General features: G+C 39.1%; 1 protein-coding gene across 1 annotated transcript in view; it reads right to left on the bottom strand.

Annotated features, from left to right (window-relative positions):
* The window catches only part of elmod1 (ELMO/CED-12 domain containing 1), a 46142-nt gene extending 32614 nt beyond the window's left edge, over positions 1-13528 (bottom strand). The window contains exons 1-5 of the mRNA XM_008304555.1: positions 13512-13528; positions 7446-7591; positions 6502-6530; positions 5424-5521; positions 3145-3274 (exon numbers count right to left, since the gene is read on the bottom strand). Coding sequence (XP_008302777.1) covers positions 3145-3274; positions 5424-5521; positions 6502-6530; positions 7446-7591; positions 13512-13528 — 420 coding nt within the window. The remainder of the gene's footprint in view (positions 1-3144; positions 3275-5423; positions 5522-6501; positions 6531-7445; positions 7592-13511) is intronic.
* Between the last annotated feature and the right edge of the window lie 1205 nt (positions 13529-14733).

Genomic DNA, 14733 nt, shown 5'->3' with positions numbered 1-14733 from the left:
TCACAAACTGTTCTCCCTCCTCCCCTCTGGCAGGCGATGCAGAGTCCTGCAGACTCAAACCACCAGACACAAAAACAGTTTTTATCCCACTGCCATAACCCTACTGAACAGCTGAGCCACTCCAAGCCACAACTGCTATTTGCACTTCCATTTTGCGCTAATGTACATATACTTTTTCTTTTCTACTAGATGTGTAAATTCTTGTATATATTTGTCTTATTATCTTTTATTTTTTATTAATATTTATTGTATTTTATTCTTTCTTTCTTTAGTTATTTTACTTTATTTTATTTTTATTTTTTAATTTTCCTATTTCTATTATTCGTGCAAATTCCTTGGGCGACACCAACAGCCAAAACCAAATTCCTTGTATGTTGTGTACGTACTTGGCCATTAAAGCTGATTCTGATTCTGATTACCTCGTGTATATTACCCTGTGTGTCTCACTGTCTCGTCGCCAGTTCGTCGCACTTTCACAGTCTTCGTATCAACGTTTTCCAAGTCATAGTCATAGTCTGTTTGTTACGACCTTGCTTCTGTTTTTGGACCTTGCCTCTCGATTTTTGGATACGTCTGCCTGATTTGACTGACCTTCTGTATACCGAACCCTGAACGGTAATAAACCTGCCTTTTTCTGACGCTTCTTCTGAACAAAAATATCCACTACTTTTTTGTAAGCTGCTAAGTTGCTGTCACTTACTCTGCAGCTGCAGAGTCACAAGAAGCATGTCTGGGATCAGAGCACCCCCTGCCATGAGGCCAGAGAACTGTCGGCCTCACCTGGAACCTCTTCTCAAGCCGTTTATGATTGCTCAGTACACAAAGCACGTTACACACATACAGTTGGTAACAATAAACACTGTACAGTATTATATACATCAGCTGAACTATGGAAAATCAGTTCATATATTAAATGTGTTTGAACCATGTTATTGGTGACATACAGACAGCAGCACAATGTCACGGCAGGCAGCCAGCGCAGGTAGCGAGGGATTGTGCAATCCAAGGTGAGGTTCAGTTTGCGGCTGCCTCACCAGCTTCTCTTCCAAGCATTTGGATGGGAAATTGCGAAAATTCAGCGATTTTGAATTTAAAAAAAAAAAAAAAAAAAAAAAGCATCACTGGATAAATATAACCTTTTAAACTATTTTATCATTAGATTATTTTTTTTTGTTCCCTGACAGCACGTCACTGATGGACTGTGACGTGAAACGGTATCGCTCAAAAAGAAAATGTCTGGAAATGCTGGAACATCTATGGAGGTCTGATAACCATCTCCCGACGAATATTTAATTCTCTGCACAGTAATGCTCCACCTCCATCCATCTATCTATACACCACTTAATCCTCATTAGGGTCGCGGGGGGGGGCTGGAGCCTATCCCAGCCGACTTAGGGCGAAGGCAGGGACAGGTCGCCAGTCTATCGCAGGGCCACACTTAGAGACAGACAACCAAGCACACTCACATTCACACCTACGGACAAGTTAGAATCATCAATTAACCTCAACATGTTTTTGGACTGTGTGGGAGGAAGCCGGAGAACCCGGAGAGAACCCACGCTGCACGGGGAGAACATGCAAACTCCACGCAGAAAGATTCCGGTGCCCCCACCGGGACGCGAACCGGCAACCTTCTTGCTGCGAGGCAACAGTGCTACTAACTGCGCCACCCTGCAGCCCCCACCTCCATCCATGGGATCGTAAATAAAAGGACATGTTAGTGGAAAAAGTCACCTCCCTCTGTGTCTAATGGAATTCTAAATACACACTACTGACTTTGATTTTTTAAAAATGATTTTTGAGAGACGGCAGAACTAGGCTACGCCAAAACTCGCCTGCTGACTGACTGACTGACTGACTGACTGACTGACTGACTGACTGACTGAGGAGATCAAATGGCGTGTGTGGCTCAAAGATTGCGGAGATAGAGAGAGTTCACGAGGTTCACTAAGAAAAACCTGGTCCCGACCAGGTTAGGTTCATAGAGTCTGTTACTATGGTAACTGACTGAGGTCTTAAGTTAGCTCTCTCTGTGAAACAGGCTTGAGTTAGCCCTCGGTCTCTGGTTCGAGTTACCTCCCTTTGCGAAACGGAAAACTCAGAGTTTCCCTCATTTCAGGGTTAACAGACTCAGAGTTGCCACTAAACCTGCTTTGTGAAACGGACCCCAGGTGTAGCAGTTGGTAGTTTGTGGTATCTTTGTTTTCTTCTATTTTCCTTTTAGTCTCCTTCTCACTTCTGTAAACTATTCAGTTTTCTTTTTCCTTCGATCAGGTCCAGCAGTATGTTAAATTCAGCAATAGCAAGCATTCAAAATGAATGAATGAATGAATGAATAATTAAATAAATAAATAAATAAATAAGACTATCAAGAGGGGCCTTATATTCATAAAGCTCCCCTTGGCAAAGCAAATTTGTTCAGCACAACACAGCAGCCAGATCATCGTTCTGCTTGCTATGATGCTGAGCCGGACACGTTAAAAAAAGAAAGAAAAAAAAGAAAGAAAGAAAGAAAAAAGAGGATCAGGCAGCTTAGAGTTATTTATTTTTTTCAACCACAGTAAAGTTTGTTGAATAAAATCAATAGTTTGTTTTTGTAATTTCAATATAATCTATTTTTTATTATTTAGCTAAATAAGCAGCACACTCCATTTAAAATGTGACAACATATGATCTGTAACAATTAATGCAGACTTCAAAGTAGATAGCTGTGATTGCATTGTTATGGAAATGTTCCTTTCAAATCTCTTCATTTGCTGGGTGAAGCAGGTAAATAGACATATATCAATATTCATGTCAGTACTGGCCAAATCTATCCAAAAAAAACCCCCCCAAAAAAACTAAATATAAAATGTCAGTAAAGGCCATATTTGTTTGTTGTAGTTAATAAACAAACCGTTATCTAGAGCAATTTATAAAACAAACTACTGGGTAACTTATTTAAATTGTCAACTAAAAGTAATGAATAAGACATCCGATAAACTGTACAGTTCGTCAGAAAGCACTGTGGGGTTAAACGGTTCAGAATCACTTGTTTGGCTCTGAAGGCAGCTGGACGCAATTGCAGACAATACCTCTCAGGTTCAATACAAATACGTGTAACTGAGTACTTTTATCTTCAAACAGCCTCAGTGAGCCGCTTACCTTAATGAGCATTTCCTCGTGTTCAGAGTTGTCGCAGTCGTATGGCTCCCTGCGCAGCTTCTCCACCTCGGCCACCAAACTCCTGTAGCCCACAATCTGCAGCAGACTGGCCTGCAGGGAGATGCCCAACCTGGGGACACACAGGGACAGGAGGGGCTGCTGGTCTGAGAGAATTCAGGACTGATTATGAAGATACCTGGAGTCCGTTTCACAAAGCAGGTCCAACAAACTCTGAGTATAATCCTGAACTCTGAGTTGATCTACTCTGAGTTTCCGGTTCCAGAACAGCGGATTTGAGTTAGTTTCATCGACTCGGAGTAGTTTCACCCGGAGTTAGGCGCGTGCACCACAACTATGAAAAGCCAGCATCAATGGAGCCCCGATTCGATGAGTCATCATGGCAACGGGGAAGCGGAAGCCTGCGTTTTTCACCCCACTAGAACTGGAAATCTTAATGCGCTCATACGGCGAGTTTGAACACATTTTTAAAAAGTGCAACACCGCTACAGCTGTAAAACAGAGGGAGACAGCGTGGAGAACATTGCTGCTCAGGTCAATGCAAAACCTTAAATGTCGTCCTTTGCAATCACAATAATATTACAGGAAAACTGCTTGAATGGTAACCTATTAATTTATTTCATTTAGGTGCAGTCCCGTGGGGGAGAAGTGCAGTTGGCAGCAGCTTTGGATGAAATATAAAAACATTGCTCAAGTCTGAGGTTGCAGCATAATGTCATTCACAGAATATAATTTAAAATTAATTTAACAGATCTCTACATCATTCACCTGCAATCCTGTGGAACTCCTCCTTGATGGCTCTGACAGGTGTATGTCCAAATTTGTAAGGTTTATACCTTGCCATGTTAGGCACTGTGAGATGACATGTTGTAAACTGAGCTATACAAATAAAATTAAATACAAAAAAAAATGAATTGAAACGCAGTGCAACACAATATCCGCTGAGATGTGAGAGCATGACTATGGTTGGTGATGCTGCACATGCAAGGACAGATTAGGTTGTGTATAGATGATGGTCTGTGACGCTCAAAAAGAGAACTGTCTGGAAATGCTAGAACATCTATAACCATCTGATAACCATCTCCCACTGAATATTTCATTCTCTGCGCAGTAATGCTGCACCTTTCTCCACGGGATTGTTATTAAAAGGACATGCTATATTAGTGGAAAAAGTTGCCACCTGTGTCTAATAGACCTCTATTATAGCCTATTGACTCCGATTTTTTTTTAAATGATTTTTGAGAGACGGCAGAACTAGGCTATGCCAAAGGCTTCGCCTGCTGAGTGAATGAATGTTTGAATGAGGAAATCAAATGGCGTGTGTGGCTCAAAGAGGGCGAAGACAGAGAGAAACTCGAGGTCAGATGAAAACCTGGTCTCGAACAGTTTAGGTTCATGGAGTCTGTTACTACGGGAACTGACCGAGGTCTTGAGTTGGCTCTCCCTGTGAAACAGGCTAGAGTTACCCTTCTGTCTCTGGTTTGAGTTACCTCCCTTTGTGAAATGGAAAACTCAGTTTCCCTCATTTCAGGGCGAACAGACTCAGAGTTTTCACTAAATCTGCTTTGTGAAACGGACCCCTGCGCTGTTGTTGATATTTGCTGGAAATTACAATCATTGTAATGCCCAAGCAGGCCATTTTCTCAGTGTGCTTACATGTATTTAATAGCAGTCATAGAAGCTAATATATAATGATGGTAATAGTCTAGGAGAGTGAAAACCACAATGATAAACTGTACTGATGAAATATGCAGATAAGAAAAGGCCGTATGTGATTTGTGAAAAAGATGGTCTGTATGTGAAGTCTGAAATGAAGCTTTGATCTTGATGTTCCACCATGTCAGCAGTCAAATCACAAAATATATCGATAACATTTACATACGGAGTTTGAATGCAAAGAAAAGCCTGCAAAGATAATTAAACATGATGTGTATGCAGCTTATGACAAGAAGTGAGAATCAGGTGATGATATGATATTTAAGTTAATTCTGTCTGTGACCATCTTAGTTTGTTGCTGTGAGTTTCGCGCAATAAATCAACACATGGACTGAAAATCTCCCACACTTTTCTTAATTTGTGTGTGTGTGATTGTTTGGTCAGAGATTCAGCATATAATCTTCTCTGCAGTCACACCTTCAGCAGAGGATTTGAAATGCCGACACTTGGGAGGATGAACATGCTCCCCTGACCTCTAATTTACCAAAATAGCCCAGCAGAAGTGATAAAGTGACAGAAACATGCTCTGAGGTGTGGATTCTCACTGAGGGTTGGTGTCAGGGTTGATCTTCTTCAGGGCCATGATGTCGTCAATGGTCTTCTCCACTTTATCAGGATGGACGCTGAGAGCAGACTGCAGCAGCTGGAGGGCAACGACCAGAGACAAAAAGTGAGAACATATGTTGAAGAGACTGAGGCTAGAAACCAGAGGGACATGCATCATTTATATTGGACGTATGGATACTAAACACGCTATAAAAAGCATTTATTAAAAATAAATGAAAGAAATGAAAAAATAATAATTAATAATTCTGTAATGTTCAAAAACTATAAAAACTATGAAAATAACATATATCTAAAATAATGATTTTTAAGCTAATTTAAACACAGTAAACTGCAATTTTATAGCTGCTCAATGTAAAAGAACTAATTCCTATTTGTCAAAATATAGATTTTGAAGAGGACATTATGTACAATTTTGGCCTTTTTCTATTTAACAGTCAATGTGTAAATAAATATTTTGGGGGGATTTTTCCCCCCCTAGATATTAACATTAGATTACAAAACAAAATGACAAATCTATGAAACAACAATCTTAAAAAATTCTTTATCATTTTTTCAATCCTTAACATGCATATTTTTTCTTTCAAATAATGTATAATACTTGTTATTTTTTTTTTCAGATTTAAAGAAATTAAAACTGCAATTTTACAGCTATATAATGTGAATGGAAAAATTTATTATAATAACCAAGATTTTTGATGTTGTGGTTATTTACAGTTTTGCTCTTCTTTTTTATAGAGTGACACATAATATATAATAATAAACTTTATTTATAGAGCACTTTTCAAAACAAATTTTACAAAGTGCTAGCCAACAAAAATAAACAAAAAATTGAAATAAAATAAGCACACAGAATAATTGGGAAAAATGTAAATAAATACTTTATTTCTGTTATTTTTCTAGATATTATCTGTCTCTTTTTATGAAAATCTGTAAAATACCAGTAAATTGTTACCAGTAAAAAAAAAAACAACAAAAAAAAAAAAAAAAAAAAAAAACACTTAAAACTTTTTTTTTTTTTTTTTTTTTTACAGTGCATAACGATTCAGAGACTTGTACCTCATTCTTGGAATATCTCAGAGATGACTCTGGAAGGAAAAATTTGCAAAGTGTAAGAAAACTGCAAACAATGACACAACAATCAGCACCATTCATTCGCTCTAGAATATATTTATTTTGGTTTTGTACACTGAGTTTTTATTATCTGATTATTTATTATTTGAACAGTCACCCTGTGACCCTGAATTAAAATTATTCTAAGTTAGTGTGTTGAACTTGCTTCGTCGGCCTCTTAAGGGAGTGGGTGTTTGTTTTCCTGGTTGCATTGCTTTCAAAATGTAGCTCACTCTTGGACGTGAGCTACACTAATGGATTTTTTGGCAATGCAGTTGGCGAGTGCTTGAAGGAAGCCTTGTTTTATTGTGACTAATGCAAAACCAATGTAGTCATGAAATTTTATTGTATTTTATTACCTACAATAAACTAGAAACTAGAAGACAAATATGAGCAACACAAAAGTTAAGTGCAAAAGTAATCAATCAGTGGAAAGTTTATTTAAAATTGTCGGTTCCATTCTGGGGCTGCAAGGTAGATTGGTGGTTAGCAGCGTTGCTTCGCAGCAAGAAGGTCGTCGGTTCGCGTCCCAGTGGGGACACTTTCTGTGTGGAGTTTGCATGTTCTCCCCGTGCAGCGTGGGTTCTCTCCAGGTTCTCTGGCTTCTTCCCACAGTCCAAAAACATGTTGAGGTTAATTGATTCTAAATTGTCTGTAAGTGTAAATGTGAGTGTGCTTGGTTGTCTGTCTCAGTGTATAGCACTGTGATAGACTGGCGACCTGTCCAGGGTGTCCTCTGCCTTCGCCCTAAGTCAGCTGGGATAGGCTCCAGCACCCTGCAACCCTAGTAAGGATTAAGCGGTGTATAGATAATGAAGGGTTCTGTTCTGCACAAATGATCTAAATAAGCATCATTTTATCCAAACAGGCCCAGCAGCTTGCAGACCTACCTATCTTGAGGGTCCTGCGGGCTCCGTGCTTGTTGTTGTAGCAGATTCGCTGCAGCTCGCAGCGCCCCGTGAACTTCCTGACAATGAACTTAAGGCCTCGCCACAGAAATTTACAGTAGAGGAACACGAAGAACTGGGTCACCACTCTGGGGAGGAAAACACAAGGGATTACACTCACAAACAGGTAAATGCACACCCAGATCACTCATATTATTTACAGAATACTGCGTATTGGTTTGTGACCTACAACAGAGACGCTACTCGTGACAAGTTTTCAGAGTTGGTGGTTGATAGTATCTCCTAATTTGTTGATTTTAAATGTTTGAAATAAACTAAATGTGAAGCTTTAACATTTAGTTGACTAAAAGAAAAATCTTTTGAGTGATGTTTTGAGCAAAATCAGCACAGAAATAATGGTTCCAGTTCTCAAATGCAGGAATTTGCTTCATCAGTTGGTCATGTTTGTTTGCAAATTGCATATTTTGAGGGTTTTGGCTGTCAGTAAATGACAAAACAAGACATTTAATGGCATCTCTTGGTCTTCTAGGATACTGTGATGGACTTTTTCTGATGTTTTGCAGCTCTGGGATTTTTCTTCCTGTGCTTGAGCTCTCTGTAATTTCAACCTAAATCAAGACATTGGATGTCTTGCTCTAAAAACCCTGCAAATTTCTCACTAATTTTGCAGAATAAAAGTAGGTCAAATGTTGAACATTTTTTTAAATCGCTCCAGAGAGAAAGCACCCAGATGTAGAAATTGCAGTGAACAAATAAAAGGCATGACAGTGAAAGAAAAGTGGTAGTCGGGGAAGAAGATACGAAGACAAGGAAGCCATTCTGAAGACTGTGCTTCACTTCTTGTCTACCAGGGGAGACTTGCAGCAGATGAAAGTGTGCTATTTCTGCAGGTGACGCTCAGAATGACAATGGGAACGTCTTGGGAAATGCATTGTGACCCATTAAGAAACTGTGGAGGCTGAAATGACTTCCAACCTCCGCCGCTTCACCGAAAACATCCTTCATTTTCAATAAACCGTCTTCCTTTTCCATCCGTTATCTCAGCCAGAGCAGAGAGAACACACCTGCGCAGTGAGTAACCTGGAAAAGCTCCCTCTGCAAGCCACACACATGCTTTTTTTTTTTTTTTTGTGGAATAGAGTTTGCAGCCTTTCCAGGCAGAAATAAATCCGTCTGATGCTGAAGGATCAAAGCACAGCATCGTCTTCTGTGTCAACAAAAGACGACAAGTACAGTCCAGGAGGATTAATTCGTCTTTCCGGGCCCATGCATGAGCCTGGCATGGTAAACAGCTCATACAGACGCTCTGTCATTTCCTTAACCTTCAAGAAAGCAAAGCAAAAGAGGGGGATGGTAAAAGGTTATACTGCAACCAAACAGTTAAAGGTTTTTATGCACGAAACTGTCTAATAAAACGTCCTTGAACACTGAACCTGCTGCCTGATAATTTATTTTAAAGGGTCACTCCACTGAGTAGCGCTGCTTAGTCTGTAAAAACACTTGTTTAGTGTGTTTGCAGCTTCAGAGGAGGTCGAAAAAAGTGTATAACACAACCTGAGGACATGATTAGGAATAAGAGAATGGGATTTTCTAAATCTGATGTTTTTTGCACATCAGTTTTATTTTTTCATAGAAATCTCCAAATTGTGCCTTTTGACTGTCCAGCTGCTAAAATCCAGGTGCAGCAGGAGAAGAGATACTCAAAAATATCCGACTTTTCTTTTTATTTTCTGCATTTAAGCTTTAATAGCAGCAAAGAGTGTATTAGTGACTTTTAAAACCTGAGTTTTCCCTCTCAGGCTATTCGTTCTGCTTGTTGAATAAGATTTCAAGCACCACTCGAACCTTCTTTATATGTTTTTAAGCTAAAACTATTTACATTATGGTTTTATTTACAGTTAGAGAGGTCAGTTTGTCTCCATAAATGCTATTTTCAGTTGAGTTAGTGTATCATACTGCAGCTATATACATTGCATTTCTGATATTTTAGAAAGCATGATAACCAATTTAATCATACTCTGTCATTTGCGAGATTTACAGGTAATAAATGTCATTTTGGATAAATCTGAGTTCACTGTCTCCCACACCTCTGAGATAATCTACAAACATCTCATCTTGATCGTCCATACTGTTAATTTTATGTTGCTTTGTCATACCCACAAGACAAACTCCGCTGCTTTTTGGGGGCTTTCCTCATCTAAATTGAAAGTCTAAGGACAGAGGGTGTTGGTTTCTGTGCAGCAGTGGAGGTAAATACCAGCCTGTGTGCAAAATCTGGTTCTCTAAATGGAAATGTTTGGCTCCTTGATGAAAGCTGAAATTTTCTGCTGTGTAGTTTGTATCAAAAATCTTTATGTGATATTTCAAATGTGTCCTTTAGATGAATAAATCTATAAAACCTCACAATTGATTTCCACAGCACATTTCAAACAACGGCAGTTGGCTAAAGTATTGCAGAGGCTTGAAAAAAAAGAATAAAAAGAAAAATGAAAAGCTAAACAAACTAGTGAAAAAAATACATCTGTGAAATTAGGGTGTTAAGCTCTTCACTAATTGAACACCAGGGAGAAGAGGTGAGTCTTGAGTTGCAACTTAATTCCTGCATTTTTTTACTTTATTTTTTCAGATTATTTTTGGGACATTTTAAATTTTCTGAAGAGTGACAAGTAAGGAGGAATGATGTGCAACAATTCCTGCTTTGGCTGCTGCACTGGGGACTTTTAGGCCCAATTTATGTATCTCCTGCTCCACCAGGTGAGCTATCCATACACCCATAATCAGTCATTTGTATTTAAAACACATAGTCTAAATCACATGATGAGAATTGTGTTAATCTTCCCAAGTCAGCAAGAGTCAGATAGAAATTCTGGGTGACACACATTGAGAGGTCTGCATGACAACTACAAGGATAGTAGTGCAAAAATTCAAAACAAAACAAAATTCTAAAATGCCAGTCAATTGTGTATGCAGAGAAAATAGTCCTCAGATTGGTATTACTACAACTACACGTCTATGGCATCTGCAGCTGTTAACATGTTTGTCCATGAAGCTGTACAATCAAAGCCTAAAGGAAACTTCTTTTTTTTTCACTTCTGCGAAACATACATGTCGTCATCTGCCTAAGTCTTTATGTAGGCAACGCCAAAATATTTGACTATGTGGACTGTATATACAGAGAGCACGTGTCAGGAAACAAATTATGCTTAAATCAAATTCTTGACCTTAATAATTAATCCTTAAAAATGTTGTAATTGAAGTATTCACTGATGGACTTTAAAGGTGCTGTCATTTGCCTTCCATCGATAGTTTGAAGTTCTAAATTCCCCAGACATCCTGTGCTCTGTTCATCAACTCACCTCGACACACCTCAGAACTAATCACATTAACACAGTGGAGAAACCCAATCTGCAACCAGCTGCTTTATCCAGTAAAAAGGGCAAAGTCAAAGCTTTTCAGAAACATCAATGGGAGCTCTGTGTGTCTTTTAGTGTTTTGGATATAAAAGACAATGCAATGTGTAGCCACTGTAGCGTAAAAATAATTGCATCTGCTGCTCAAATGTAGCATCACTCTGAGCTTTGCGATATTTAAACCCTGAAATCACATATTAATGACGTGAACAAGAACTTCAAACCCAAAGGAAGCAGGTCACTGTTTAGTGTGGATCAGCAGTTCGTGATTATTCATAAATGATGACTGTGAGTAAAAACACCAACCAAACTAACACGATAGGCCTGCATCTCCATGGCAACTGCAAAAGAAATTGCCTACGACAATGGCCCATTGCTGAACCTGAGAGCTGACCACTGCTGACCACTGCTCTGCAGATTGTACAGCAGCTTGAGGCACATTTCTGATGTTGGTCTATGGGAATAAAAGTGACTCAATTTTAAATCAAAGTGACACTCTGCAAACTACAGATGTTAAAAAATGGGCACCAAGGTGAGTATTTGCAGGAGGGTGCTGTAGCATTGAAGTTAAATGTTTGTGGAGACAAAACCTGAGGATTTGTTCACCTCCGCTGCTTTGATATCGACCTCTTTTTGTTATCCCCCCAAACTGTGGGAAGGTGCAGCACTGAGTCGGCCCTTTAAGTTCTCCTCAACATTCTGATCAGCCAAAAAACGTTAAAGGTACTGCATGAATCATTTCTGCATCAGAAAACTATTACAACAGCTACTGTAACACATTAGTATAATTACTGTAAACAAACAGAGCCATCAGTGGGAAACATTGGCAGCCTCTGCCGGCCCCCACTGTTCATTAAAAGTTAACAACGCAAAGTATCTCTGAGACCATAATGAAGACAGTAAACTCAAAGACGCCGTCCAACAGATTTAGTCTCTTATCAATAGGGATGAAAGGAGCTGGGAGTTATGGGAAATGAATTAAATGCTGAGGGACAAGGCCAACAGCGGACACCTGGTGGCGCACCACCCGCCCCGCTGAGCCCTCGGCCAATCAGAGGACGGCCACCGCTGCTAGAAGAATTATACACAAAATGACTGGTTAAAAATTAATATTGTGGAAAAAGCAGCAGATAAAAGTAAATTTATGAGCGTTGTCTGTGATGAGGATGTGCTGGGATTTTATTTTAAAATGCTGCTGGTGGTTCATGAAGCATCTAATGGTTTGGAGGTGCAATGTATCCGATCAGCTGCGACTGTTCAGACCGCTCAGGTGACTGATTTACAGTTTTTATGTAACACAGATCTGGAACAAACCAGAGTCTCGCTCAGACTGTCAGTTTGGTTCATTCAAATAAATTGGGGACTAATCATTCATGCTTTGTACTGCAAGTTTTATGTTCTGTCCACTTTTTATTAAATTCTTAAAATCCTGTTTCCTGTTTTGAAGTATTTTATTTCATTCCTTTGTTTTATTCTTTTATTTTATATTTTAATTCTTTTTAAAATTTCATTTCTTTTCATCGTATTTGTTTTATTATTTTCATTCCATGTCTTTTTTTTTATCCTTGTGATTTCTTTTCATGTTCTTTTTGTTCTTTTACTTGTATTTATTGTTGTTTTTTTATTTTTGTTTCTTTTTGTTGTATTTGTTTTATTCTTTTTATTTTATTTTTCCTTCTTTTGATTTAGTTTCTTTTCATTTTATTAGTTTAATTTTTTAAATCCTTTTGTTCCCCTCTTTTTTTTATTTTTATTTCTGGTCTTAAATTTTGTTTATTTTCATTGTAGTTTTCTTTTTTGTTGTTCCTTTTGGACTCTTTATTTATTTTTATTTTATTTTTTTCTATTCTATTTTTACATGTATTTCTATGTTATAATCACACAGACTGGATTCACCCTTTCTTTCACTTTATTTGTTTACTACATATACATCTTATTTGCCTTCTACCACTTTGCTTTTCTATTATTTTATTATTTTATTATTTTTATTTCATTTTATTTAAAAAAGAAATACCCTGCCTCTGCTGATTCCTCATTGCAAATGTATAAATCTGGTATTGACTTATGATAGTAGCTTTCTGGTCTCTGTTTTGATTGAGTCCTTCATTAATAACATGTTTTATGGGCTCATTTTTTAATTTATTAATTATTGTATTCTTTGTTCTGTGAAGCATTGTGTGTTATATTTTTTTTAAATGAAAACTGCAATAATAATAAAGTCTTACAACTTAAAAGCCTAACAAATGTGCTAGTCACTACAACTACACAACACATTACAATTACAACAGTGTTAATGTGACCATTTTTTATTTGTCCTGACATACATTTTTAAAATACACATGTGCAGAAAAGAGCCTATTAATAGAAAAACCTCTAGAGTGCTGCTGGTTTACATGTGCTCCATAATTAACAGGCCTCCCATTCAATCCCATCCACAGCCACTTACTGGGTACTACATATCAGAATCGATGGCGGAGAACTTCACTGGGAGAACTGGGAATAAACGAGCCCAATGTTCGGTATAAATAAGTAAAAGCAGCCCAGGCAGAGGAGGAGGAGGCTCAATCTACAGTGAATTCCCTCACGTTGTGATATAAAAAATAGATCCAGCTCTGCCTCCATCTTAGCAGCATCTTACCTCAGAAAATGCTTCATGTTGGCGTGCGGTTCCTCCTCAGGTGTCTCCGGAGCTGCTTCGGCGGACTGATCACCTGCAAACACACGGGATGTCAGTGGCTGCGCTGCGGCCGACGGACGCGCTCCAAATCGGGCCCGAATCTCCGGAGCTGTCCACGGTGCTGAACCTAAACCTACTGCAGCAGAGCCCCGGCTCCCTGCGGCTTCTGGTCGGGCTAAATTCAGCACAGTGGAGTAAAAAACAAACAAACAAACAAAAAAACACCCACACGAACCGGTTCTTGAGCTGCTTTCGCCCTAATAGACGCCCGGAGAATAAGCTCTCCGGTCTGATTAGTAAACCGACGCGCAAACGCTGAATAATCCGCAGCAACACACAGTGGAGTTTTCACATGCAGGAAAACGGACACGGTGTTTTTTTTTCCTTTTCTCTTACCGATGCGAGGTGATGGTGAAGGAACGGAGGCGGGATGTTCAGCAGCGGTTTGTCCTCTTCACTCGGCTCCGGTCGTCTGCTGCTCCTCCATGATGACGGACTGAGGCTCTAAAAGCGACAGAGCAGCGGCGCAGTGCAGAAAGCTCAGGCTCCACCGACACTGCAGCTCCATCACCGTACACAACATCTGTGCTTGCACATAATCACATCTAATTATTTTTGCAAGATCTATCAATATTGTTTTTTCTTTCTGGAATACAGAGGCGTTTTTAGAATCTTAGACCACAAAGCTTCACATTTTAACCTGATATTTGCACTATTTTCAAGAGTAAAATGAATATAAATGTGAAACACTGTGTTTTCTATGCTCATCCCATGTTACACATTCAACAACAACAAGACGAAAAAGACCACAAAAAGACAAAAAAAAAAATAACTAGAAAAAGATCCTAATGTCAGGAAATGGGTTTTTTGGCCTGTGTTTATGTTCTCCTCCAGGCGTCCACCAGAGGGCGTCCTCCTCTGTGACTTATTCCCTGCAGTGTGCTGTGTCTACACACACACATCTGGCTCGTGTATATGAGGACTTGTCACCGTTCAGTCTGGGCCTGAGTGTCAACCAGCATGGTCACTTCAAGCCCTGCTTCCGAGTGTTTCCATTCGAATGTTTCCATCCGTGTTTCCCTCCATGCTTCAGTGTGTACGGTGGCCCAGAAGTGTCACAACAAAACAAAAGAAGCAACAACACAACACAATAAGCCACAACACAACCAAAAGCCACAACACA

This window comes from Stegastes partitus, unplaced genomic scaffold (assembly GCF_000690725.1).
Source record: "Stegastes partitus isolate 25-593 unplaced genomic scaffold, Stegastes_partitus-1.0.2 Scaffold2252, whole genome shotgun sequence".
Classification (NCBI taxonomy): Eukaryota; Metazoa; Chordata; class Actinopteri; family Pomacentridae; genus Stegastes; species Stegastes partitus.
The sequence above is the reverse complement of the archived record's forward strand: the minus strand, read 5'-3'. Positions and strand labels throughout refer to the sequence as shown.